We start from the raw sequence: 27,878 nt of genomic DNA, 5'->3' as shown, positions 1-27,878 counted from the left end.
AATGATACACTAGTGTCATATTGCCCATGAAGTATTCTTTGAGTCTTTCTTTGGGCATATGTCTATAAAATGTAAGGTTAAGCCTAAAATCGGAAGGGAGCATAAAAAAACTTGTTGGCTTCAACCCATTTTTACCTATTTTTCTACATTGATGCTAACACAGCTTCCACGTAAATTAATTTTAATGGTCGACCTTATGGGATTCCTCCTAAAACACTTCAGTTTAAAGAATGTATATCATACTATATAGAATATGTTAACAGTTCGCGAATTCTGAAAGGGTGAAACTCGGATTCATCGATTGTAAAAAATTTTTGTTTTTCGCCATATATTGTAGATGAGTCAAATAATAGATACTTTCAACTGTTTTAGGATAGCATATTCTTAGTCCAGCTTATTGTTCTTATATAATACCCTATGATCTTCTCAAACCAATATTTGAAAAGAAATAAAAAGTCATGTTTTTTTCTCTATACACGTAATTTATTGGACATTATGTTTCACATACAGTTTATTTATTAAATTTGAATTAACCTTATATAACTATGTATACAAGTGAATTCTACGATATTCGACGAAATGCATTCATTGCTAGAATAAAACAGCACACTTTATTTACTTATGCATTTCCTTTTTTGTTTTGTTGCTTAAAATTACAATGAGCAGAGAACTGCCAATTATGTTAGTTTGTTGTATCGTCGTTTCCGGGAGAACTACTATTTTTTATTTAACAACTTTTACAAATATTAGATGACTGACATCAAGGCATTCGTTGTCAACAGTTTGCGTTTATTTTGACGCTTTGTTTAATTTTTCTTATTTTTATTAGAGAAAGACAGACATCAAAACGTCACACAGACGAAGAGGAGTATGAGACGAAGGAAAGTCGAAGGAAAGCCGCATAGTCCCCACAACAACCACGACCACGGCCGCATCAAATCGTTTGTTGTGTAGAACGGTTGCTATTTACCCAAGCCGATCCACATATAATTGGGATCAATAAAATTCGAACCATGTGCCCACTGACCATGAGGATTCATTTCAACCAAAGAACGAATCTTCTGCGATGGCCGATAGAAACGTATTGCCTTTATCCATTCGGCCGCCTGATCTGTATTAGCCTCCGGATCATGTAGATGATGATGTAAATTGCCAAATGTCGGATCACCTTCTAGCAGCTTTTGTTCTTCCGAAGACCAATGATATTTTTCACTGAATTGCACATTTTTGGAGAGATCACGAAAAAATTTTCCCAAATTTACCATGGAACCTGTAAGGAGAGTACAAGAAAATGGGATAATTTTAGATGTGTTTCAAAAAACTTATATCTACAGCTAAATTCTATAAAAAGCAAAGATATAAAATTGTAAAGTCTAAAGACTAGGTGTTGCAGTATAACAGAGGCACGTTAAGAATAAGTCGGAAAATAATTCATTATAAAAATACAGTATAGTCTCGATAATCCGGACACTCGTTAATCCGGACAACGCGGTAATCCGGACACTAGAATTTTTTACATTGTAGACTCGGTAATCCGGACAACACATATTTTTCTTACCTCGATAATCCGGACATCAATATTTTTTCCTATCTTGAGCAATAGGCTCTTATCTATTTCATTGCCGTTATATTCTTAACAATAGCAATTGGTGTATATATAAGAAAAATTAGGTTTTTCAAAGTTTTCAGTCAAAATCTCGACTTAATATACATATATCCACTGTCAACTCAGTTATACAGCCAATATAGAATTAACAATCTGAATCTGTCAAATAATTTTCCTATCGTTCAACAACAGTATTTAAAATCTAGGGTTGGGTAGCCTGGTTCCCTGAAAAATCGATGTTGAGTGGACCTTTCCTCTAAAGGAATTAGTTCATTAGCCTACCTATTAGTAAGAAAGTCCCTTAGAGGCATGTAATGTATTCGAAGGATATTTTACCTAGAAATATTTAAATCATTTAAAGCGATGGGATTAATAAACCAACCATCCAAGCTAAACCCAAGCGCCGCCTTTTTCCATACCTGATTGACACAGAACCACACAACAGCCGTGTTCCGACCAGCTGGCAGCCTCAGTGTACAAATGTTTGTATTCGTTTTTTTTTTCTGTGTTGGGAGCAGCTTATCCAGGAATGCATGCTCCGGATTCTGTTGGTCCTTGCCGGGATGGAGGAAAACCCAGCACTAATTTAATTATGCTCAGTTTGTCAAATTAGCATTCACCACACTGAAACTTCGGTGAGATACAATAAATATAGGATGTGGATACATCTCAGGAGTGTTATGTTCTGGACTCGTCCATGCGAGGGACTACGACCGCGGTATCTAGCCTCATATTGCTGCATGCTGCGTGAACACAGTCCCCAGCAGACAACAAAGCTTACTGATTTTTTCGGCTCGCTCATAAATATGCCAGCCAATCGGCGGCGGCTCGCGACTTGTTTACCGACTTGCGGCTATATTCCAACTTATTTGAATTATAGTGGAAAAGTACTTAAATTCCCAAATACGAACTCGGGATAGCTGACATTTCATGGCATTTTTAATTAGCACTTCCCGATTTGATGGCGTCGATTTTTAGCCGACGAAATCGGCTGCGGTTCGTCTCGTAAAAATTTATCAATTAGCACGCCGTTACTTCCCAATTTGACGGCAGCGATTTTTAGCCGATGAAATTGGCTGCGGTTCGACTCGTAAAAATGTTTAGCCGACTGGCTTTCTCCTCTGGTCCCCAGTTAGTCGCCGTCGTCATTAGTATACGCGACTCACCGCACTCCCCCAATAGCAGCCGCACACGATGCATTTCACACCAGCCATTGTTGTTTCAATCCCTGAAAATGCGTCCTTTTTGCAATTTAATTGGAATGGTCTGCGAGGTAAGATCGAGGAAATAGTGGATTTCATAAGTCGGAAGAATATCATGGTCGCAGTGATGCACGAAACCAACCTCAAAAACAACTGCAGGTTATAGCATTGTTAAACATCACAATGCTGTAACAGAAGTGATACTGTAGAAGGATCGCATCAGAAGTGGAGGTGGGGGGATTTTCTGTTTCACCAGTCTGTTCAATACAGACCTATCTCGCTTGGGCCTGGCTCTAATGGAATGTATTGGGGTATCAGTCAGGTGTGGAACTGCCGAGGTAGAGCTGCTTAACGTATGCATCCCGCCGATAAATAACTGTACTCCAGGTTATAGGCCCAACATTACCCCGCTCTAGAAGATCATAACCGTTTGGTCTTGGGGGATTTTAAAGCTTATTATGAGTTATAGCATTCGGCCCTCGGAAACGACCAGAGGGGTACACGTTAGCTGAGAAGATGTAGAGCGCTACGTTTTGCACGGCCACTGAGGATGCCCCTACCAGGATTAGCGGAGAATGTCACAGTATCCATTGTATCACCTGACAAATGACGTCACCTGGCAACCAGTCGTTTCTCTTCCATCACACTATCTTTCCATAAATGTCTTCATCAGAAGACCGCCCGATTTCATCACCTCTGAACGCTGCACTTTAATCAATCTTGGGAAAGCTAATTGGCCGAATTTCAGAGATCTGCCCAACTCTTCTGATGTTCGGATAGCAGAAAGGACGTTCCGAACCATTTGCCTGCTGGTCGAATACCCGAAGTGAGACCAAACATCCCAGCAGAGGCGAGGGGATTAGTAAATGAGCGTGATGAGCTTCGTCGTGCCAACCCCAGTGGATCAAGTGGTTAAATCATCTGAAGAGTTACAACTGACTGATCCGAAGAGGAGCTCAAGTTATTTCAATCGACGGTTTATCGAGCACTCCGACGGGGCGAAGAGAAGATTATTACGTCGCATTAGATCTCTTCCTGCCGAGGAGGAAACACAACAATTTACAATGGATGATGTTGCGAATGTCTTCAGGAACGCTTAAGCTGGAAACAGCTGGATGTGCCGGTAGTCGAGTATCTCACTAAAGTTCTCAACCTGTCACAAGCCACACACATGGTTCCCGAAGTCTGGAAAATGGGCAGGGTGGTCCCGCTACTGAAGCCCGACAAGGATGCCAGCGAAGGTGAATCGAGTAGATCGATTCCGATTTTGTCCACCGTAGCAAGGTCCCTTAAGGCTTTGGTACTCCCCAGTACTATCCAGTTGCCGATCATCAGCGTGGGTTCCGTCTCCACACATATTAGTCGAGGAATAAACCAGAGAAGTAGTGTAATAGAACGGTGATGGTGGCGCTTGACTTATCAAAACTCTTTGATGACATCGAGCAGACTATCCTCCGGCCAAGTTTAAAAAATTGGATAATCAAATATATGTGTGGACGCCAGTTGCGTGTGGAATTCAGGAATAAGAAGTCCAAGCCTCATAGAGTGAAACAGGGAGTTCCCCAAGGTGGGGCGATATCTGTTTAACATATATCTCTCCTGTATTACGCCCCACTCTAGACGGCATTGAGATCGTAACGTATGCGGATGATTTTACGATCTTGACGTTAGGTTCTTTCCCTGATGTCATTTGTGAAAGACTGAACTTTTTTTTCTGATCTTACCACCTTTTTCCGCGTGAGGCATGTGCAAATATCCGCCACTAAATTTACGACCACTCTGTCCGCCACATGAACGGCACAGGTGCAAACTGAGTTGAATGTCATGGTCGACGGTAGCAGAATTCCGACCACAAACTATTCCAAAAATTCTAGGGGTCACATTCATGTTGTTCGAGTATGCCACAGCTATCTGCATCAAGCTCAGATGTAGGAACAAGGTCTCAAGTGACTAACTGCCAGCATTTAGGGTGCAGATAAAGAATCCTTGTTGACCACATGTAACGCGATATTTCGGTCTGTGAAAAACTATGGAGCTTCAGTGTAGTCCGCAAATATACGTGCAACGCGATAGAAAATGTTTAAACCTGTCAGAATACCGCCCTGACAACTGCAACAGGTAGTAGAATTCCGACCAAAAACCACCCCAAAATTCTAGCGGCACATCCGACAGCATGTTCATGTCGTCCGAGCATGCCACAGCTATCTGCGAGAATACCACAGCTTTCTACGACAAGCTGAGATGTAGGAAGACGGTCACCATGTCCCTAGCGGGCAGCACTTGGGGTGTAGATAAAGAAAACACTGTTGACCACATATATGGTCTGTTCCTTTACTTTTGAAAATGGTAAAACCGGCAAAAGTAGTAAAAGTTGTAAACTGCTCCCATATGAATTGTATTGTGTCAGAAGTAAAGGAACGATTTTCGAGTAAAAAGTGGTAAAACTTGAACATTCTTGCACGTTAAGGAACAGAGCTATAACGTGATAGATCCGCCGGTGGTAGGCTATGCGGTGCCAGTATGTTCCGCGAATATAATTGCAACGCTATGGAAAAATATTCAAACCTGTCAGAATGCCGCAATAAGAAGTGCATGTCTTCAGTGTACCATATACATGAGGAGAAAAAGATTCTTCTTCGTTGCAGTACTTGCTCGAGTATCGTCCGAGCCATCCGAATCACCATATGGTGGATAGGGTCCCCCCCAACCAGGCATGATGTCAGGAGGGATCTCCATAATCTACAAAGAGAGATCCAACGTTACAAGAAAGAACCCCTACCTCAACAAGCCCATCGAGTAGGTTTAAATAGCATTCACACGGATGCAGTCGCAGATGCCATATACGACTATCGTGTGAATGCGGTCTTGGGAGAACATCCACCATCTATCGCAGCTGAGGAGAGTCAGCTGCCACGACAAACCAGAGTAGTTTTGACTTAACTACGATCAGGATGGTGCAGCCGTGACATGACACCGTGCAAAACATCTGCCTAGAAAGGGGCGCATGCCCGCATAACACACTGCACCTTTTCAACTGCCCTGGTAAACCTATTCATCTAACTCTAGTATATTTGTGGTTACATCCCATCGAAGCAGCCACTTTTCTAGAAACTGAAACATTTAAGCTGAAGAATGAACATACAAACATATAATAAAAGCACTGTTACAACAACAACGCTTGTTTTTAGTCGTCTCTGTAGGCAAATTTGTTATACTTTCGGATATTTGAGCGACTGCAGGCATCTACCATAATATCCCGAAATTTCTTTCAGCTATTCTGAACCCCTTCCAATCTAATAAATGGGTCAGAAAAGTACGTCGGTCAGAGGTTATAAAGTCGGATCGCCTTTTAAGGAAGACGGTGAAAGGAACATGGTCTGCGATAAAGGAAAGGAAAAGGACGGATTGCCAAGACATGTAATTTATCAGATAGAGCGAAATGTGACAACCTCTTCTTATCCTCGTAGGAGCGTCTTCGTTCACCGTGTAAATGTGGAGCTATTAAGTTGCTCGCCCAGCGGTGTACCCCTCTGGTCATTGCCTAAGATGGAATGCCAAAGTTCATGATGAGCATTGAAGTCCCCTAGCACCTCCAAAAGCGAACAAATATCAGGCATATAACGCAAAGCAAAGCTATTAATCGAAAACATTACCCCAGAAGTCCACATTTTACTGCTACCCCCATACATTCCGTGTATGTGTCATTAGAGTCAAGCTCAAGCAAGCTAGGTCTTACTTTTTTCTTCTGAAAATGTGCTTTTCCTCTTTTCTCTGCTCCCGATATTTTTCATGTGGCTTTAGGTTGCTACTGACTGTAGACTTGCTCAGTATTCTGCGTTCTTCTCTTCAGTAGCCATACGAACTTCGCCATTATCGGGTCAAGGAGTGCCATCTTCTAACGTTTTTCCTGTTCTTTCTTTTTATACCCTCAGCATTTATGCTAACGAGGGTATATACACTTTCATACGGGCAAAATGTGCCTCATCGAAATAATGGTTTTAGACCCCAAGTATGTTTGGACGAAATGTGTTTCAGACAATTTGGAGTCGATTGAGCAATGTCCGTCCGTCTGTCTATCTGTCTGGCTGGAGCGCACGATAACTCTCGAACGGATGAACCGATTCGGTTCAAATTTTGGCTTTCGTAATATTTTGCCCAAACTTAGTTTATGTTGGAAGATGGGCTATATCGGTCCACTCCTTCCGGTACCTCCCCCACAAAAGTTCGATAATGTTCGGAAAATGTATGCGCACGATAACTCTTAAAGGGAGTAACCGATTTGGTCCATACTTTGCCCATCGTGAAATGTGTACCAGACTTAGATAAGATTTCAATATGGACTCAATCGGTTCACTCATTCGGGTACCTCCCACACAAAATTTCGGAAAAGTTCAGTTTAGGGCCAACTCTCGAATCGCTTTGATTTTTTTAGCAACTTGTATTCACTGCCCCCCATACGACGCTACAAGTTTCATCAGGGGAAGGTCCATACTTCCTGAGAAAATAGCCTGAAAGTTGCAAAAAACCCGTATGACACCGTGTGAGGTGGTTGGAGCGCAAGATAACTCTCGAACGGATCTGCCGATTCGATCCAAATTTGGCCTTAGTAATATTTTGTCCATACATAGTTTAAGTTCGAAGATATGCCATATCGGTCCACTCCTTCAGGTACCTCCCCCACAAAAGTTCAAAAATGTTCAGACAGATTGTTCGTACGGTAACTCTTGAAGGGAGTGGCCGAATTGGTTCATACTTTACACATCCTCATATATATCTACCAGATATAGATCAGTTTCAAATATGGACTTTATTTGTCCACTCCATCCGGTACCTCCCACACAAAATTTCGGATAAGTTCACTTTAAGATCTGATATGGAATCACAGTGATTTTTGTTGAAGCAACTTGCATTCGCTGCCTCAATTACGATGGTAAAAGTTTTTTCAGGGGCAAGCCCACACTTCTTGAGCAAACAGCCCGAAGGGTGTGAAAACCCCCTATGGGACCATATGTAGTGGCTGGAAATCCATTCTTTTTAGTATCTCCTCCGCAAAACTTTTGATCTTTAATTCTAATTAACATTTTTGTCTGTTCAAACGCCCACAATTTTTAAAACCCCATAATACATACGTTTTTTGGGAAGAAAATGTTTCAATATACACAGGCTGAGGGTATATCTCTGTCGGCAAAGCCGACTAAAATTCTTTTACTTGTTTCATCTGAAAATGCAATTTTGCAGGGTTGTCCAGTACCGTGTTCTTCTCTTCAGTGTCCTTACGACACTCCTGATGCTTTATAGACCTGTTTTCTGTTTTTTTTTTTTTTCATTTAAGGACAATTACGTGGCCTTGTGTATGTCGAGGTGTTGAAATATGGTGTGGCTCACTGCCATGTTTTTTACCGCTGCAAAATCGACCAGTCTTATTCCGTTGTCGGAATAAGAATAATCATAATGTCATGACCAATGAGAGCATATCACTCTCTCTAGGCTCTCCTTTGTCAGCTTCTTTCTCTTCGGTTGGGACGTGGACGCAGGAGAGTCTGATGTTAAAGAACTTTTGCTAGTGAATTTGGCGACCATGCCCAGCAAAATGTTCGATGCCAAAGATGACATTCAATCATGGGTGCAAGTGATCTAGCATGTCATCTTTTTAGCATCTTCATCGATGAATTTTATATGAGCGTGGACCCCAAAAGATGACGTTCTTTTCTGGATCCTAAGCATGTCATTTTAACCAATGCGTTGACATGTCATTTCCACCAATGCTTTGGCATGTCATTTCCACCAATGATTTGACATGTCATTTTCACCAATGCTTTGACACGTCATTTTCACCCATGCTTTGACATGTCATTTTAACCAATGCTTTGGCATGTCATTTTCACCACCCCCTTGGCATGAAATTTTCATGTCTTGTTTGGAAAATGGAAATGCTGTATTGAAATATGGTTTTCATGAAAAACAAAACTCTTTATTAATTCAAACGAATTCATGAAATAGCTACAATTAATTTATCAGTTTAGTTTTTCAAAAGTTTACATCCAAAATTGCACTGTAATCACCACCGCTGCAACGCAAAAGATTACTTCCTCCGTTCTCCGCAACTGATATTCTTTCATCTTACAAAAGGTTTTTTCAATTATCTTCCCATCACCAGTTCAGATTTCAACATAGACTCCAAATGCACTCCTTTAAGTATTTTTATTTCGTAAATTACTTTTATTTTATAATTTTGTTATTTTATAACAACATTTTGGTAATTTATACTCTTTTGTTTAGTGACGGAAATATGTAGGGATCTACAACCCGGCTTGCTTTAGGGATCTCTAAGAACAAAATGTAACGAACGGGGAGGAGAGACTTTTTATGGAAAATACCATTTATGCTTAATTAATTTATTTTTAATTGTTTCTTTCCAAAAGTAGTTTCTTCTTTATTTTCAGATTGTTGTTCCTTTTCGTTTCGGACTTTTTTTTCAAATTCCAAGAAGCGAGATTTGATTGATTTCATTCTATGTCAGATTTAGAACAGACAAGGGAACTTTTAAAATAGCAATGTGTGCAGTCCGATTCTATTTTTAGCTCGATGGTTGGGACTTCATATAATACCAATTTTTTAGAAGTTTTAGTTGTTTGATATGCAGGAAATGTAAGACAGCATCACGACGACAGTTCTAACAACTTTGGTCTGTTCCAGAAACAGCAAGAATCTACTTATTTTTACTACGATAACAATTTTTCCTTTATGCTATCGGAAAAAATAGTAAAAATTAGTAGATTTTTGCAGTACTGGAACATACCAAAATGAAAATAAACAGGTGTGTAAATAAAAACACAAACATCATCTCTATTGGATCGATGGAATGGGTACAAATGCTGATGAAAAGATCGAATCTTTCACGACTTCCTTTGCATTGGTTCAAATCCTAATGAAAAGATCGGATCTTTCACGACTTCCTTTGAACCAATGCAAAAGATGACATGAAATCACATCATCGCAAAGAACCCCTTCCGTCAAATTTCGCTGGGTGGTTTTAAGCCTCCGATTTTCCATAAATTCAGCACCTAGCTTATATTTCGTTTCATGACATCTGCAATACAGAGCGTAATCCTTAAGTACCGATCCGATTTCCTCACGCTTTCTATAAGGCGATAAGATCAGCTTTGTACTTACAAAGTACATCTGTCAGTGCGCAAACTGCAGCGACTCTATAAAGAGTTTGGACATTTCTGTACTGGGCTTTGTCATGTTGAAGCAAGTCAGGACATTTTTATTTTGCCGACACATTTTAGCTTACCATCCCCAGGGTCTGCTTGAGCTAAAAACGGAACGTGGAAGAATCCTGTTGTTCCCCTAAGTCACCAAGAACAAAACTACCTTCTATGAACCTTTTTTAAATGGCTAAACTTGCTTTCAATATAACCAAGAATAGTGTTCAATATTTTCACTTACCTCCACTAATGGCTGGTAAAAAGGGTGTTGTGGGATTCTGTTTAGGTTTTTTATCTCTTGTACGTTCGCCCCTTTTCCTTGGAATATTCGCCGTAACACTGTTAGGGGATTTCACATTTCCATTCATTTTATCTTCATTTAAATTAGCATCTGGATAATTATCTGGTACTGTATCATCATTATTGGAATAATTGAAATTTTCATTTCCGTTATCCGTATCGGAGTTAGAATTAGAATTCATTGCGTTTGCCCGTTTCATGTTGCTGGTGTCAGTATCGACGCTTAATGGTAGAAACATTTGCATAGACACTCCTTTGGAGTCATTATCAGTAATTCTTTTAAGTGGATCATTCGTATAGTCAACGTCAGCGTTAGCATCATCATCATCAACGGTTTCACGTGTATTAAGCCATGACGTCTTTGTGGCTTCATTGTTGCTCCTGTGTTGGTGTTGGTTACTATTTCCTCTCGCATCATTAGAAGCTGCGAAAAGACCATTTGTGGCTGTTGATAGTATTGCAGATAATGGAAATCGATGACGTTGCTGTTTCAATGATTCATTTTGTTGCCATCCTCTGGCAATGTTGTCTCCGTGGCTGAACTTTCTTGATGGCCAAATTGCCATTTTTGCCATTTTATAAATATCAAAATCGTTTAGAGTTTTCAAATCAATTTCAGTTGATGGCAATTTGTCAAATTCACTTCCGCTTTGCCATGTTTCATAGACCGGATGTTGTTTAACTTTTGCCGGTATTGGCCACAAACTATTCCCCTGATGATGGGTTTGACGCAACAAGTCATCCATGTAATGAAACATTTGATAGGGATACGGTGTCATTAAGAGTTTTAACCTTTTGACAGCATCAACATCTTCAGCACTATCATCAGCAACACCGCCACCTTCCACACCTCCGCCACTATCGGGCATTCTTTGGTCCGCACAGACTTGTATAACTAAAGTTTCAATGAAAAAAGAGAAGAACAATTATCCTTTCTACTCATAAACATATGTAAATTTTTGAGATAAAATAACAATACATCGACCTTAAAACCACACATACTCGTACACATAATCAATCACATCTGTGGTCCATTTTTCATACCTCACTACTCCATAAACTTCCAATAGAAGTTACATACACATAATGTTTTATCTATGCATGTGTGTTAAGTAGTTAAATGTCCCCCTTTTTGTCAACGAGTCTTTTGAATTTTTAATTAGTTTTGTTGTTTTTTTCTTCTTTTATTGTCGCTATTCAACTTTAAGAGCAATAACAACATTGTCCTGTTAGAGCAGATAACCAATTAAGATAAAATATGTTAAACACGTTCCAAGGATAATGGAGTGCAAGAAAAAAAGAAGAAGTGCAAACAATGAAGTGATGCTGCTGCTGTTGTTGTCTATGTCTATAACAGGTGAATTGATTCATACATACATAGGTGGGAGCATCAGCTGCCATGGGTATATCATTTTTATTCTAAAACACATTATGCTGCATAGACGGCAGATGTGTGAGCCTATTATGAAAATGCTGTTGTATATTGCACAGTGTCGTGAAATGTAAAAAATATTGGCTTAGCCTTATGAAGAACATGGAAACCCCTAATCCAATTCTTCCCTTCTGGAAGCATAACTGTGAACACGTCCACAGGTTATGGAAACTGAAATATTAAATAGTTGCTAAGTGCATGGGATATCAAAGAGTTTAGACTTTTTTGTTAATAACCCATAGCACTGCAAGGTATCGATATACATATGCAATAGTAGGTGTCTGTCTGTCTGGTGTCTGTCTAACTCTCTAACGTATGCACCGATTTCGTCCAAACTTTGGCGTTCTTAGTGTTTTGTCCAAACTTAGTTAAAGTTCGAAAATGAGGCATATAGGTCAACTCCACAGTGGTGGCACTCACATCGGAAAGTGTGACAAAAATACTTCTAGAAGATATACTTCGAACTGAAATTTATTAATTTTCTCGTTTAGAGTTAAGCTTAATGATCGATTTTTTTTGCAAGTGAAAAATGGCAGCCAAGGACTCGAACCCCACACAGTCACCAAATTACGTGATCTGGTTTCGCTATTAGTTGAGTAGCTGTTCAGACGTATCGACTGTGGGATAGCTTCTCTGTCCTAGAACTTTTGGTTTTTCAAATGCAAATGTGTTTTTATACATTCACGGATATTTGGCCGTTGTATTGTTTTTCTTCGTGACAAATCAATGGGTCCTAGTGGCCTAAAAACAAACAAAAATCTTTATAAATAAAAATCAAATGTCGTTCGTTTGTAATGGCATCAGCTGAGAACGGCTGGACCGATTTGGATAATTCTTTTTGTGAAATGTCCGCCATAACCCCATACGTTTTTATGCAAAGAAAATTTGACCGCGCCGACTGTTTCCATTTTAATATTTTCCACAAAAACGACTGTACTGATTTTCCTGAAATTTTCATGGAATGTACAGGGATGAACCCCGGTGAAAATAGGCTGCAAATTTAGTCTCGGAGTGGGTGGGGAACTTCCCCTATACCCTATTTTTTAAAAATGCTATATATATATAAATAAAAATCAAATGTCGTTCGTTGGTAATGGTACCGATAATTCTTTCTGTAAAATGTGCGTCATAACCCGACTTGGGTTTTTGTGCAAAGAAATTTTGACCACACCCACTTTTACGCCCACTTTTTTAAATTTTTGTCATTTATACAAAAACTAATGAACCGATTTTTCTGAAATTGCCAGGGAATGGCAAAATTGTATTAATTTTGTTGAATTTCAGAAGGGGCGGGGTACTTCCCCTATACCCTATTTCTTTAAAAATGCTATATCTATGGTAAAAATAGGCTATATATGGCAAATAACAAAATTCCTTTGCAATTCCATTTGAAAAAAATTAAAAAAATTTTTCGCGAGCACATTTACGATTTTTGGTATAGAGTTAAAGGAAAAAAATCTGGTTTCAAATCTGCTCGCGTTCACGAAATTGGCTGATGCGCGCAAAAGTTATAGCGGTTTTTATCCTCTTATAAAGAAAAAATATTTTAAAATTTCTTATTTTTTGTATTGAAAAAATGTAAGCATATATCAGTAACACCATTTGATATCCATCCGTAGATGCACCAAAATTTCCAAAATGTGTTTTTATTTTCGCGAAAAATCAAAAAAAAAAAAAATAAAAAAATCTGGCAATAAATTTAAATTATACTAACTCAGAGTCCGTATAAACCTCTAAAAACTAAATTCAAAATACGTACAGAAACTAGACAACGCGTAAAAAAATGTGAAACAAAAATTATAAACATTGGCTTTATAAATTGCATATTATAACAACAACAAAAGAGAAACAACTCATTGTTGGAAAATATTGTTACAAATATATTTTTTGGTTTGTTTCGAAAAATTAGAAAAATATATTTGAGAGTTATCCAACTATTTCGCTAAAATCTAATACATAAATTAAAGTATTCTGCTAAAACTTTATCAAAATATATGGTTTACCATCGTGAAAGCTTAACTGCTTACTGTGATAACTTATAAGGATAGGAAATTAAGAGTAATATTGAAATTACTATCATTTAAACGATATGAAAATTAAAAAGCCTGTAATTCGCGAATTAGTTAAAGTCGGTTGATGCGCATCCGATTTTGGATAAAGCGAATCAATCTCTTTCAATATTTATGCATATTTCGATGTTTCACTCAGGGGCCATTGTGTGCCGCCAGTTGCATCATGCCCTGCAAAAAACCTTAAAGTTGGTAAAAGTCGCGCAATGTGCATACGATTTTGATGCGCATCCGGTTTCATCAACGCCCATCAAAAATACGTCAATATACACCTATTTCAAATAGATTCTTCAAAAACCGCGGATGTGCCTCCACATTCAATTTTTGGCGAAATACCAATATTACTCGCGTATCTCTGTTTTTTATGACACGTATTTCCGCAAATATTATAAACGCGAGTAAAGGATTCCATTTATGTAAAAAATTTTAAAGAAAATCGCGGTTTAGTACGCGGATTTGTCAAAATATATTTTTGCTGATTTTCCGATTTTCAAGGTATCTATATCCGCGGTTTTAGTAGATGAATTCGATCGCGGAAGGCTTCATTAGAACCGTCGCGTAAAAAAAAACTAAATTCACGCGGGTTTCAAAGGAAATTGAATGACAGTCGTAAATTTTACACGCAAAAAATATGTTTTGTAAGAAAATTCACGCATGAAATTTTGGCCTTTCGACTCCAATTACTAGGATGCTGTAAGGACACACTCATGAGATATGCACCAAACGACGTAAAATCACGAGTTCTATAATCGTGTTATAAGTTTGGAATATTATCTTCTTGCGCGTCCGGATTATTAAAAAAATTCAAAAAACCCCGAAATTCCGGCTTCAGAATGTCAGCATCAATTTTAGGTGGATGCAGTGGATATATCGAAAAATCATATAATGCTATCTTATTGCCCATGGAGTATTCTGTGATTCATTCTTTGGGAATAGGTCTATAAAATGTAAGGTTAAGCCAGAAATCGGAAGAGAACATAAAAAAACTTGTTGGCTTCAACCCATTTTTACCCATTTTTCTACATTGATGCCAACACAGCTTCCACGAAAATTAATTTTAATGGTCGACATTATGGGATCCCTCCTAAAACACTTCATTTTAAAGAATTGTAGTCATACTTTATAGAATATGTTAACAGTTCGCGAATTCTGAAAGGGTGAAACTCGGATTCATCGATTGCAAAACATTTTTGTTATTTACCATATATTTTTTTTTAATTTCGGAGAGGGCGGGTACCTTCCCCATGCCTTATTTTTATAAAAACCCTATTTTATAACGCCCACTTTTTAAATACGTTACATACCCAAAACTACTGAACCGATTTTCCTGAAAATTTCAGAGAATGTACAGGGAGGACCCGTGGTTAAAATATGCTATACATTGTGTTGAATTTCGGAGGAAAATTTAAACGAGTGATTGAATTAATTCTTCCGAACAACCATCCTCTGAACCACCCCGCCCCGAACTTCCATCTTCCGATCCACCCTGCTTCGATCTTCCACCCTGCTGCGGACTTCCACCCTCCGATTCACCATGTTTTGAACTTACACCCTCGGTACCAACCCGTATTGAACTTCCACCCTCCGATCCACCCCGCTCTGAATTTCCACCCTCCGAACCACACCCTCCCATCCACCCCGCTCCGAACTTCTACATATCGAACCACTCTGCAACGAACCACCCTGCTCCGAACATCCATCCTTCGATTATCCGACCCTAGGTACTCATTTTGGGACATTAAGACCCGACCACGCCCAATTTCTATCTCTGAAACTTCTAAGCCGATTTTCCTACAAATTTCAGGGAATCTTCCGGGATAATCCTGGTGAAAATAGGCTGCATATATGTCCTCTGGTGCTTGGTGAAAATAAACTATACATTTTGTGGAATTTCGGTGGAGCGTGGTTTGAAAATGAATTCGATAGACAATGGTGGTTGTGTCTCCGACCCGAGGGACCTTTTTGTGGCTTTAAGACCCGGCCATGCCAACTTTTTTAAATGAGTTCTAAACCGATTTCTATGTAATTTTCAGATGATGTACAAGGATGGTCCTTGGTGGAAAAATGCTATAAATTTTGTGCTGAGGTGCTGGTTATACCCTGCGTCCTATTTTTTTAAATGCGCTATATATGTAAAATGTACAAACCATAAGACCCGACCACTCCTACTTTCTTAAATATGTTACAAATCAATGGAAATACCAGATGTTATGCATAGCGACGCTTTGGTCTTATTGGAAAGCAAGTATTTAAATTAGAAGGCAACATATCGATAGCTATAGTTTCATCAGGTATATAAGATGTACATTATAAGAATGTGGAAGGACGACACAGTTGGCCCTTAAGCCACTGAACATTCATGTGAATGAAGGGCACATATGCTATATTAAATATAAGTTATCACCTGGAACGAATTTACAATTCACCTTTAGATTTCAGACAAACACTTCCAGTTATACTATTCCAGCAGATTAAATAAATGCCTGCCTCAAGTCATCAGCTTTTTAGCGGTATGTTAAAAATGCATATCGACACAAACAAATCTGAAGATTTTTTATTTATAATCACTTGCAGATTCCGACGAATTAGCGATGCAATAAAAAAAACTGCTTCAAGGAATTTCGAATGGGACGGGGTTCTTCCCTTTGCCATATTTAAAAAAACGCCATATCTTTATGAATGAAAATCAAATTCCGTCATAACCCAACTTAGGTTTTTATGGACAGAAAATTTTACCGCGCCCACTTTTTTCAATTTTAATTCAAATTTTCAATTTAAAGTTTTTCCGCAAACTGAACCGATTTTCCTAAAATTGTCAGGGAATGTACAGGGATGACCCCCGAAAACAGGCTACATATTTTATTGAATTCCAGAGGGGGCGCTATATTTGCAAAAATTACGCATGTATCGGTTTAAAAATTTACGGATTATTCTGCAATGTAGTACTCCTGTTTTTTAATGTTATACATTTGCAGCAAATGCTCAATGTTTGCCGTTGTTATATATATTTTATTAATTTCGGAGGAGGTGGCGTACCTTCCCTACGTCTGTCTTTTAAACGCTATATGTAAAGGGTGCCTCAACTGGAACGCAAATTTTAAAATTTTAAATAAAACACAGATATTTAAAACTAATCGTGAAACTTTATTATATCGTAAAGTAGACAGAATGAGGTTATGTATGGAACAAGATATCGTGCAACCGCCGCGTCTTTGCTGACACACACGCGTTCTTTTAATGAAATTTTCAATGACCGTTTTGCATAAATGCTGTGGCATTTCATTAAAGCAGCGTCCAATTTCCTCTTTTAAGGCTTGAGTCGTCGGCGGCTTATTCGCGTAAAACACCGACTTCAAAAAACCCCTAAGAAAAAAAATCTAAATCGTACGATCTAACCGGCCAATTCTGGTCTCCAAAACGCGAAAAAACACGACCGGGAAATGACTGATGCAGCCATTGAGTTGTTAATCTGTCTGTATGACATGTGGCGCCGTCTTGTTGAAACCACATGCCTTCCAAATTCATTTCTTCAATTCAAATTTAACAAGTAAAAAGTCGTTAAGTTCGGCTTAGCCGAACTTTTTATACCCTCCACCATAAAATAGTCTTAATTAAAATGGAATAATTAGTTTAGGTGGAAAAAATGTTCGACCATGGATAGATACACCAATTGTCTTAATTATCAAATCTAATCTAAAAAATGTGTTCCGCCAGGTGAAAGGTACCACCTACAGGACTATATCAAAGTGTCAACCTATCTTTATAATTTTTGGTGAAAAAGTTTTGTAACTGCAGAGAACCTCAAAAGTCAAATTAAATTGAGGGTAGTTCCATCAAACAATGTAGACCCTCTATATGCCGAAAATCGGGAGGTACCGTTATATAGGAGATGTACAAAAAGATGGACCTATGTTGACAAATTTTAGTGAAGAATTTGCGTGATCACTGAAAATTCAAATGTCGAATTATAGCTAGTTCGATTAAAAACTGTTGCTAAAATTCTCAAAATACCGAAAATCGGGAGGTATCATTATATGGGGGCTTTACCAAACCATGGACCTTTGTTGACGATGTTTGGTGGAGAAGTTTAATGACCACTGGGAACCTCAAATGTCAATTTACAGCTAGTTCGGGTGAAAATTGTAGCTAAAATTCTCAAAATACCGAAAATCGGGAGGTACCGTTATATGGGGGCTATACCAAACCATGGAACTATGTTGGCGATGTTCGGTGGAGAACTTTGATGACCACTGAGAACCTCATATGTCAATTTGCAGCTAGTTCGGGTGAAAATTGTAGCTAAAATTCTCAAAATACCGAAAATCGGGAGGTACCGTTATATGGGGGCTATACCAAACCATGGACCTATGTTGGCGATGTTCGATGGAGAAGTTTGATGACTACTAAGAACCTCAAATGTCAATTTGCAGCTAGTTCGGGTGAAAATTGTAGCTAAAATTCTCAAAATACCGAAAATCGGGAGGTACCTTTATATGGGGGCTATACCAAAACATGGACCTATGTTGGTGATGTTCGGTGGAGAAGTTTGATGACCACTGAGAACCTCAAATGTCAATTTACAGCTAGTTCGGGTGAAAATTGTAGCTAAAATTCTCAAAATACCGAAAATCGGGAGGTACCGTTATATGGCGGCTATACCAAAACTTGGACCGATATAGCCCATCTTCGAACTTGATCTTCCGACGGCTAAAAAAATGGTATTCCCCAATTTTCAGCGAAATCGGTCAACGAATGCGACCTGTATGTTGCGAACGGACGGACGGACGGACATGCATAACTCGACTCAGAAAGTGATTCTATGTATATCCCTAGAAGGAACTATGGGTCTATCTCGCTTCCTTTTGTATGTTACATACAAATGCACTTACACATAATACCCCTTACCACATAGTGGTGTAGGGTATACAAATTGCGTTCATGAATAACTAAAACATATAAGTCTCAATAAGCGGGAGAATTCGACTTAAACATTTAACTTTTATAATTATATATCGCTTTAGAATAAAGACAGGGGACATGGACGAAAAGAAACGTTATAGGAAGAATTCGACTTAACCATTTTTTTAACTTTTATAATTGAGGTTGGTAAATTTAAAATCCTCCTAGGTTTGACTATGGACCGATGAAGTGAGGTAGAAAATACCTATTTTTTAATTGTCAAGCATAAAGTCCATAAAAAGTTGTCATTATAACTCATAACGACGGGTCAGCAACGGGTTCTGCTAGTTTCTCATAAAAACAAATAATACTTTTTTAAATATTTTTGTCTGTAATTGAAAATAAAAAGCGCCATAACTTTTTCGCGCATCGGCCAATTTTGTGAACGCGAACGGATTTGAAACCAACATTTTTCTTAACCTCTATACTAAAAATCGTAGATGTGCTCGCAAAAATATTTTTAATTTTTATACCCTCAGCATTTATGAGGGTATATGAGGAAAAGTCAAAATTTTTTAGTTTCCATGAAGCCAAGGTTTGCACTATTATAATACGCGAACTATTGTAGTTTACCATTAACTATGACTATTGCTGGATTAATTTAGATGTTTTTGTACAAAGCTCAAAAATTAACAAAAAAATTTAATTTACGTGGTAGTTACGACCGCGTAAAGGAAAAAACATAGGTAAAAACACGTTGAAGCTAAACAGGTTTTTTACATTGCTATTCGATTTTTGATTAAACCATTCAAATGACGGACATCTGTCCAAAGTAAAAGTAGGAGAATACAAAATGAAGATTATACTTCTAATGTATCACTTTCCAAAATTTCCACTGCATCCACCTTTTATGGACGCTGACATTTTGAAGCCGGATTTCAGGTGTTTTTTGTATTTTTTATGTAACTGGGACGCGCATTCGGATATTTCGAAAAACCAATTATAGGATTAAAGAACTCGCGATTTCGCATAATCTGATATGTATATTGAGTATGTAGCCCACACAGCAGCAGAGTAATCTACTGCCAAAGGCCAAAATTTAGTGCGATATTTTTTCTAAAAAACTTATTTTTTGGGTACAGTATTTACAATATCGTTTTGAGTGTGCTGGTACCCCGCGATATTTTAGTTTTTCGACGATCCGGATCATATGAATCACAGATCGTAAAAATCCATCTACTAGAACGGCGGAAATGGCTACTGCAAAAATTGAAAAATTTGCGAAAAATGTTTTTGAAAATATCGCGGATTAAATCGCGTTTTCTGTGGACCGTTTCCTTTTCAATGAAGAAACTGACACATCACTCGAGTTTTTGCGAAAACAGTGGTTAAAAAAATTAGTGGCATGGGAGCTTTATCCGATTTATCCCAAAAATAGTGTGTGATGCTACATCCACGGTTCTTGATGGATTTTATCGAAATAGGTTTAGATCGATGTATTTTTTCATGGATGATAGTGAAATCGGATGCGCATAAAAAGTGTATGCACTTTGTGCAAATTATAAGCGTTATACAGTTTGTTGCACACTAAACTGCAGATGATGCTACATCTTAGCGGCCAAAGTAAATCCTAGCAAATGTGTACAAATTAAAAGAGAAGAATTCGCTGTGTTGTTAAACCGCATGCGCATCAAGTGATTTTGAGGATTTCGCGATTTACACGCATTTCAAAAAGAACATTACTCGATACAGTTTTATTTCAAGAGTATACCCCATTAAAGGAACCCAACATTTATTTGAACAATACCCATATCTTCCGCTAGATGTTAGTGTGTATTCGAGAAGTGATTAGAATAAAAAAATCGATTTTTTGCGTGAAATTTCTCTAAAATAGAAGAATAACTCCGACAAATTTTTCCTACATTTTTTCAACTAACTCACAAAATAAATTTTAATAAATATTTTCTCTTACAAAAATTTTTTAAATTTCCTCAATATATCTTTTTGTTTTTGCTATAATATGCAAACCATTAAACGGATTTGTATAGTTTTGGTTTCATTTGAGTCATCGCGATGTTTAGATTACGTACATATTTTTTTAAATATTTTTAGGATGCGTAAACAGCTTGAATTTTATTAAAACAAGTTGCAAAGTACCAATTTTTTTAATTCTTTCTCAATTTCCGCGAAAACTTAAAACTTTTTCACTAATGTTATGGGGCCTCAGTAATCATATATTACGTAGGGAGCCCCTAATTAAGAGAGTTTCACAATATAATGATTAGAGTCTTTTAAAGATTTTTTTCTTTTTATCAGAATTGAAACCGCCATAACTTTTGCGCGCAACAACCAAAATTAGTATCTCGAACAGATTTAAGAATGGGATTTTTTTTCCCAATCTATGTACCAAAAATCTTTCATGTAGCTTAAAAAAAAATTTTAATTTTTTTTCTATGGAAAACTAAAAAATTTTGTCTTTTCTTCATATACACTTTCATACGAGGGTATATACACTTTCATACGGGCAAAATGTGCCTCATCGAAATAATGGGGTCTAACCAAGTAAGTTTGGACGAAATGTGTTTCAGACAATTTGGAGTCGATTGAACAATGTACTGGCTGGCTGGAGCGCACGATAACTCTTGAACGGATAAACCGATTCGGTTAAAATTTTGGCTTTCGTAATATTTTACCCAAACTTAGTTTAAGTTCGAAGATGGGCTATATAGGTCCACTCCTTCCGGTACCTCCCCCACAAAAGTTCAAAAATATTCGGAAAATTTGTGCGCACCATAAATCTTGAAGGAAGTAACCGATTTGGTCCATACTTTGCCCTTCGTGAAATGTTTACCAGACTTAGATAAGGTTTCAATATGGAATCAATCGGTCCACTCCTTCGGGTACCTCCCACACAAAATTTCGGAAAAGTTCAGTTTACGGCCATCTCTCGAATCGCTTTGATTTTTGTTTTAGCGACTTGTATTCACTGCCCTCCTATGACCCCGTGTGTGGTGGTTGGAGCGCAAGATAACTCTCGAACGGATCTGCCGATTCGGCCTTAGTAATATTTTGTACAAACATTGTTTAAGTTTGAAGATAAGCCATATCGGTCCACTCCTTCAGGTACCTCCCACACAAAAGTTCAAAAATGTTCGGAAAAAGTGTGCGCACGATACCTCATGATGGGAGTGACCGATTTGGTCCATACTTTACACATCCTAATATATCTACCAGGTATTGATCAGGTTGAAATATAGACTATATTTGCCCACTCCATCCGGTACCTCCCACACAAAATTTCGGATACGTTCACTTTAAGACCTGATATCGAATCACTTTGATTTTTGTTGAAGTAACTTGCATTTGCTGCCTTCTTGAGCATACAGCCCGAAGAGTGTAAACACCCCCTATGGCACCATATGTTGTGGCTGGAGATCCACTTTCATAACGGTAAATGTCTATCCATTCCTTTTAGTATCTCCTCCGCAAAACTTTTGATCTTTAATCCCAATCAACATTTTTGTCGGTTCAAACGCCCACAATTTTTAAAACCCCCCAAATACATACATACGTATTTTGGGAAAAAATTGTTTCAATATACACAGGCTGAGGGTATATCTCTGTCGGCAAAGCCGACTGATACTTTCTTACTTGTTTTCAAATGGAATTGCAAAATAAATTTGGTTTTTGCCATATATCGATGTAGATTTTCATGGTGGACACCGAAATCGGATGCGGACAAAAATTGTATGCACTCTGCGCAAATTAGCGATGTTTTATAGCTTTTTGAACACTAAGATGCAGCCGACGCTACATCTTTATTAAATGATATGGTTTTGCTGTACATGAAAATCACATGCGGACAAAATGATTTTGATAATTACACGATTTACATGTTTTTTTTAAAATGCATTTAAATTTAAATGGGTTATTTGACCTCTGTTTTCATTTCCGAAGCCTTGAGATATATCCTCAGGAACCCAATTATCTTTCCCAATGGAAAAGCTTTATATAAATATCTATAAAGCAAAATCCGTCTATTTTATTGGGAGATTTAAGCAAAATAAAGGAAGTATTCCTATAGATTTTTCCAATATTTTCAACTACAAAAAATTATTTTTTTACCCAAATGTGTGCTTATTTTGGCTGTAACTAATATACTATAAAATACGAAAAAATTATTTGATTCGCCGTGAAGTTTTGATCCACAACAAATTTTTAGGTAATTTAATGACCTTTATTTAACAAAAAAGTTGACTTATATTCAATAATTTATCAAATTTATGTACATTCCGCGAATTCTGAGTAACATTTTACATGTATTATGCAATCTACTCGCTGAGGTCACTTCGAGAGAACTTTTTAGTAACAATTGAGCACATTAAAATAATTGGTGTTTTTAAAGCCTCAGCATTTATGCTAACGAGCGAAAAATGTGCCTCATCGAAATAATGGTTTTAGACCCAAGTAAGTTTGGACGAAATCCGTTTCACACAATTTGGAGTTGATTTAGCCATGTCCGCCCGTATGTCTGTCTGGCTGGATGGAGCGCATGAAAACTCTCGAACGGATGAACCGATTTTGTTTAAAATTTGGCTTTCGTAATATTTTGTCCAAACTTGTTTTAAGTTCGAAGATGGGTTATATCGGTCCACACCTTGCGGTACCTCCCGAAACTGATCGGACTTTGCACATCGTAATTATATATTTTTTCATGACTGATGGACCGTTGAACCTCATCATTTAAGAAAATGTGTAAATATATCGTTTTTCTTTATCGGTGCAAGCCGATGCACTCATAATTTTAGCAGATATAGCGATTATAAAACAATAAGCCCCGGAAATTCGTCTACAAATAAAGGGCGTTTTGGATCACGGGACATTCCTGAACATTTTCTGAAAATTGCATGAAATTAGGTTCAGTAGTTTTGGAAAAATAATGTATTGAAAACAGTGGGTATGGTATGGTCATCAGTTTTAAAAATATAACACATTTAAAAAACTGGGAGTGGTCCGGTATTTTGGCTCCAAATATGTACGTAGGGTACACACAACCCCATTGCCTCCCAAAATGTATGCTGAAACCGATATAATCATAAGTTTGGCTTAGACATAAAATGTTTAAAAGAAAGGCGTTGGGAAGGTACCCCACTCCTCCGAAATTCATAAAATATACATAACACCGGCAAATATAGAGCTTTTGCTGCAAATTTGATTGAAATCGGTTCAGTATTATTGGAGATATAACATTTAAAAACAAACAGGCGTGGTCGGGTCTTTACGCTTAAAAAAGTACTAAATTTAATCCGTAAATTTTTATACATTTTATTTTTTATACCTGCGTAGTTTTTGCTAATATAGCGTTTTTTAAAAACATCACATATGGTAGGTTCCCCGCCTGTTTTCGGGGGCCATCCCTGTACATTCCCTGACAATTTTAGGAAACTCGGTTCAGTACTTTTTGCAGAAAAACATAAATTGAAAATTTAAATTAAAATGAAATAAAATTTGAAAAAAATGGGCGCGGTATAATTTTCTTTCCATAAAAACCAAAGTTGGGTTATGACGGCATTTGATTTTTAATCATAAAGATATGGCGTTTTTTAAATATGACAAAGGGAAGTACTCCGCCCCTTCGTAATTCAAGAAAATATGCATCCTTTTTCCAGCGGAGGCCATCCCTGTACATTTCCTGAAAATTCCAGGAAAATCGGTTCAGTAGTTTTGTAGATGTAACATATTTTAAAAATGTAGGTGTGGTCAAGTCTTTGGGTCCTAATAAAGTAGGTAAGGTCGGAGACACAACCACAATTATCTAGCAAATTAATTTCCAAACCGATGCATTCGCAGTTATATTAAATATAGCATTTAAAAAAATAGGGTATAGGGAAGTACTCCGCCCCTTCCGACATTCAACAAAATATGTAGGCTATCTTCACCGGGGGCCATCCCTGTACATTCCATGACAATTTTAGGAAAATTGAAAAAAGTGAGAGTAAAATTAGGTTTGTTCAAATTTTCTTTGGGTTATGAAAAAAAGAATTATCGAAATCGGTCCAGCCGTTTTCAACTGATGCCATTACGAACGAACGACATTTGATTTTTATTTATATGGTACTAGCAAAATGCCCGCTACTTCGTATGCGGAAAGGAAATAATATACAAATAAATAATATTTAATATGAAAACGGTGGAAACTGAAATTTTTTATGTACTTATAACTGTTTTAATTGATATTTTATTTCATTTTAGTACTGTTCGTATATATTTAGTTTGAATTTCCAAAAAAGACCTTATCACACCCCTACACATCAACAAGGTATTTGAAGGGTATTTTTGAAGAAGTAGCTGTAATTTCGGAATTTGTGATATCAAAATGGAGAAAACCCATATTCAACAAGTAAAAAATTATCAGTCGGCCGACAGAGATATACCCTCAGCCTGTGTGAATTGAAACACTTTTTCCCAAAAAAAGAAACTTATGTATTTAGGGGGTTTTTCAAAATTTTGGGAGTATGAACCGACAAAAGTTTGGATAAGATTAAAGCTCAAAAAGTTTCTTTCTCATCACATTAGCCTACGAAAAACATAATATCGCTTTAAACAGGGCCACTAGAAAAACCTTCGGTAAAAATGTCCAAAGGATCCTCAAACAGACCCTTAACCAAACAAAAATGTTGAACATTTGTGTGGGTGGTACCACAAGGATTGGACAGATAGGGCCCAAATTCGAACATAAACTAAATTTCGACGATATTTAGAAATCCTAAATTTGGACAAAAATCGGTTGCTACGTCAATGAGAAATCGCGCGTACCATTTTAGCGAGTATTTTCGAACGTTTGTGGCGGAGGTACCGAAAGGAGTGAATCTATAAGCACCACCTTCGAATTTCATCTAATATTCGAAGAAATATTACAATATCCAAAGTGTCGACGAACGCAGTATTCGGTTCGAGTTCTCCAGCCACTACATATGGTGCTATTGGGGTTTTTTACAACTTTCGGTTGTTTTCTCAAGAAGTATGGACTTGCTCCTGAAGAAACTTTTACTGTCGTAAATGAGGCAGCGAATGCAAGTTGCTTCAAAAAAAATTTAAAGAGATTCGAGAGCAGGTCTTAAAGTGAATTTATCCAAAATTTTGTGTGGGAGGAAGTTTCCGAACCGCCCTCGTAGATTACTCTGCTGCTGTGTGGGCTACATAGCCAATATACATATCAAATTATGCGTAATTGCGAGGCTTTAATCCTATTAATTGTTTTTTGAAATACTCGAATGTGCTTTCCAGTTAAATTAAAAATACGAAAAACACCTAAAATGCGGCTTCAAAATGTCCGCATCTATAAACTGTGGAAGCAGTGGCAATTTCGAAAAATGATACATTAAAAGAGTAATATTCATTTTGTATTCTTTTACTTTTACTTTGGACATATGTCCGTCATTTGAACGGTTTAATCAGCAATCAAATAGTAACGTAAAAAACCTCGTTAGCTTCAACGTTTTTTTCCTATTTTTATTCATTTACGCGGTCATAACTTCCACGCAAATTAAATTATTTTGCCAAAAATTTTGAGCTTTGTTCAAAAACACTTGAATTGATCTAGCCATGGTTATAGTTACTGGTAAATTGAAATAGTTCGCGTATTATAATAGTGCAAACCTTGGCTTCATGGAAACTAAATTTTTTTGATATTCACTCATATAACCTCCTTAGCATAAATGCTGAGGGTATAAAAATGTTACTGTATGCGTACGCTTTGCATATAACGGTGCATTTTTTGAGACATTTTAATATAGGCCTTTTTATCCTCAGGGGATAAAACCTGCTTGTAAAACAATAGTCGCCTAGATCTACGTTTTCAATTTTTTTTTTGACTTTTGGATTTCAGTGCGTTATTTAGAAACCGACTTCGCGTTAACATGAAAGCAATAGTACACTATTCAGTACAATTTTTAAAATCCATGATATTTCATGTAGAAACATTTCATACATTTTAAAGACTAATTTTCGTAAATATTCTGATCCAATCTCAACAGTGTTCCTCATATCAAAATTCATTTATCAGTTCACTCAGTACCAGTGCTTCAATATAAATTTAAAAAATTACATCTCTATATCTAAAACTATTTCCCAACCGTGATTAATATTTTTCGCATACATAATACGAATTTCCAAAACTTCCTCTTGATCTCCCATTTTCCGAAATGTCTTTTCATGAACAGGATCGTTATTTTTTACTGAAATTTTGCAAGAGCGTGTATTTTAGTCTTATGTATTAGGTTTTAACGGTTTTAAACACATTGAAATAGGCCACAATTTATTTATTTTTATTTTTTTCCCACTTTGAGAACAATTTAAACCGCGATAATGGCGCTATTTTGAAAAATATCTTTCATATTAATAAATTTTAAATGTTTTTTTTTCAATGCCAACTAAAAAATATTTTTACTAAAAGTTGCAAAATCGTCTTTTTGCCTCAAAAACTGGGCAAATTACCTATAGTCTAACGGTGGAACCCTGTTTAATATACTTCCACTTATTTATTTAGTTTCCTTTCTAAAGAAATTTTGATCAGATACCAGTTTAAGCACAGGGTAGTGATCGGCCCCTCTTTCTCATATATTTTTTTTATTCTTAGAAACGTTTATTTGTTTCCCTTTATTCTTTTTATTCAATTTAATGGACACACTTTCGACCACTTAATTCTAATTTTGTCTTGATCCGAAAAATCCATATATGGACTTAAAATTTTTGCCTTTACATACCTCTCAATAAAAATATCCACAAGTATATCGTTCCAAAGTTACAAAGTTTTAACATTATTGACATTTTATGGATCCATTCAGATTGAGTGAATAGTGTGTGGTTAAAAAATGTAAAATATCCTGTGGAATTTCAAAGCGGAACCTCAAATGATCCAGACGAACACTGTTAAATCCCCACCATTGTTACAGCTTAAAAAGTCAACGAATTTAAATAATACAACAAACACACAACAGCAACAACAATTTTAACAAAACAAACACTTGTTGTCGACAAAACAAATTTGTCTCGCGCGCGTTTCTACTCTAAGGACAACAACTCCAAAAAATTACAACAGCAGTCGCAAGCGAACGACAAACGAACTTGGCGAAAGGTTTAACAGGCGTTAACTGTGAC

General features: G+C 37.2%; 1 protein-coding gene across 1 annotated transcript; it reads right to left on the bottom strand.

The window, feature by feature from the left end:
* Positions 1–461: 461 nt before the first annotated feature.
* LOC141406308 (uncharacterized) lies at positions 462–27,878 on the bottom strand. The gene is made up of 3 exons (XM_073991564.1): positions 27,485–27,878; positions 10,261–11,214; positions 462–1,270 (listed from the first exon to the last, which is right to left on the bottom strand). Exons 1-3 carry the CDS (start codon positions 27,546–27,548, stop codon positions 963–965), a joined length of 1,326 nt encoding a protein of 441 aa, XP_073847665.1. The 5' UTR covers positions 27,549–27,878; the 3' UTR covers positions 462–962.

Source organism: Musca autumnalis, unplaced genomic scaffold (genome assembly GCF_047663935.1).
Source record: "Musca autumnalis isolate F117 unplaced genomic scaffold, ASM4766393v1 scaffold_5, whole genome shotgun sequence".
Classification (NCBI taxonomy): domain Eukaryota; kingdom Metazoa; phylum Arthropoda; class Insecta; order Diptera; family Muscidae; genus Musca; species Musca autumnalis.
Note: the sequence above shows the minus strand (reverse complement) of the source record. Positions and strands in the feature narration are given on the sequence as shown.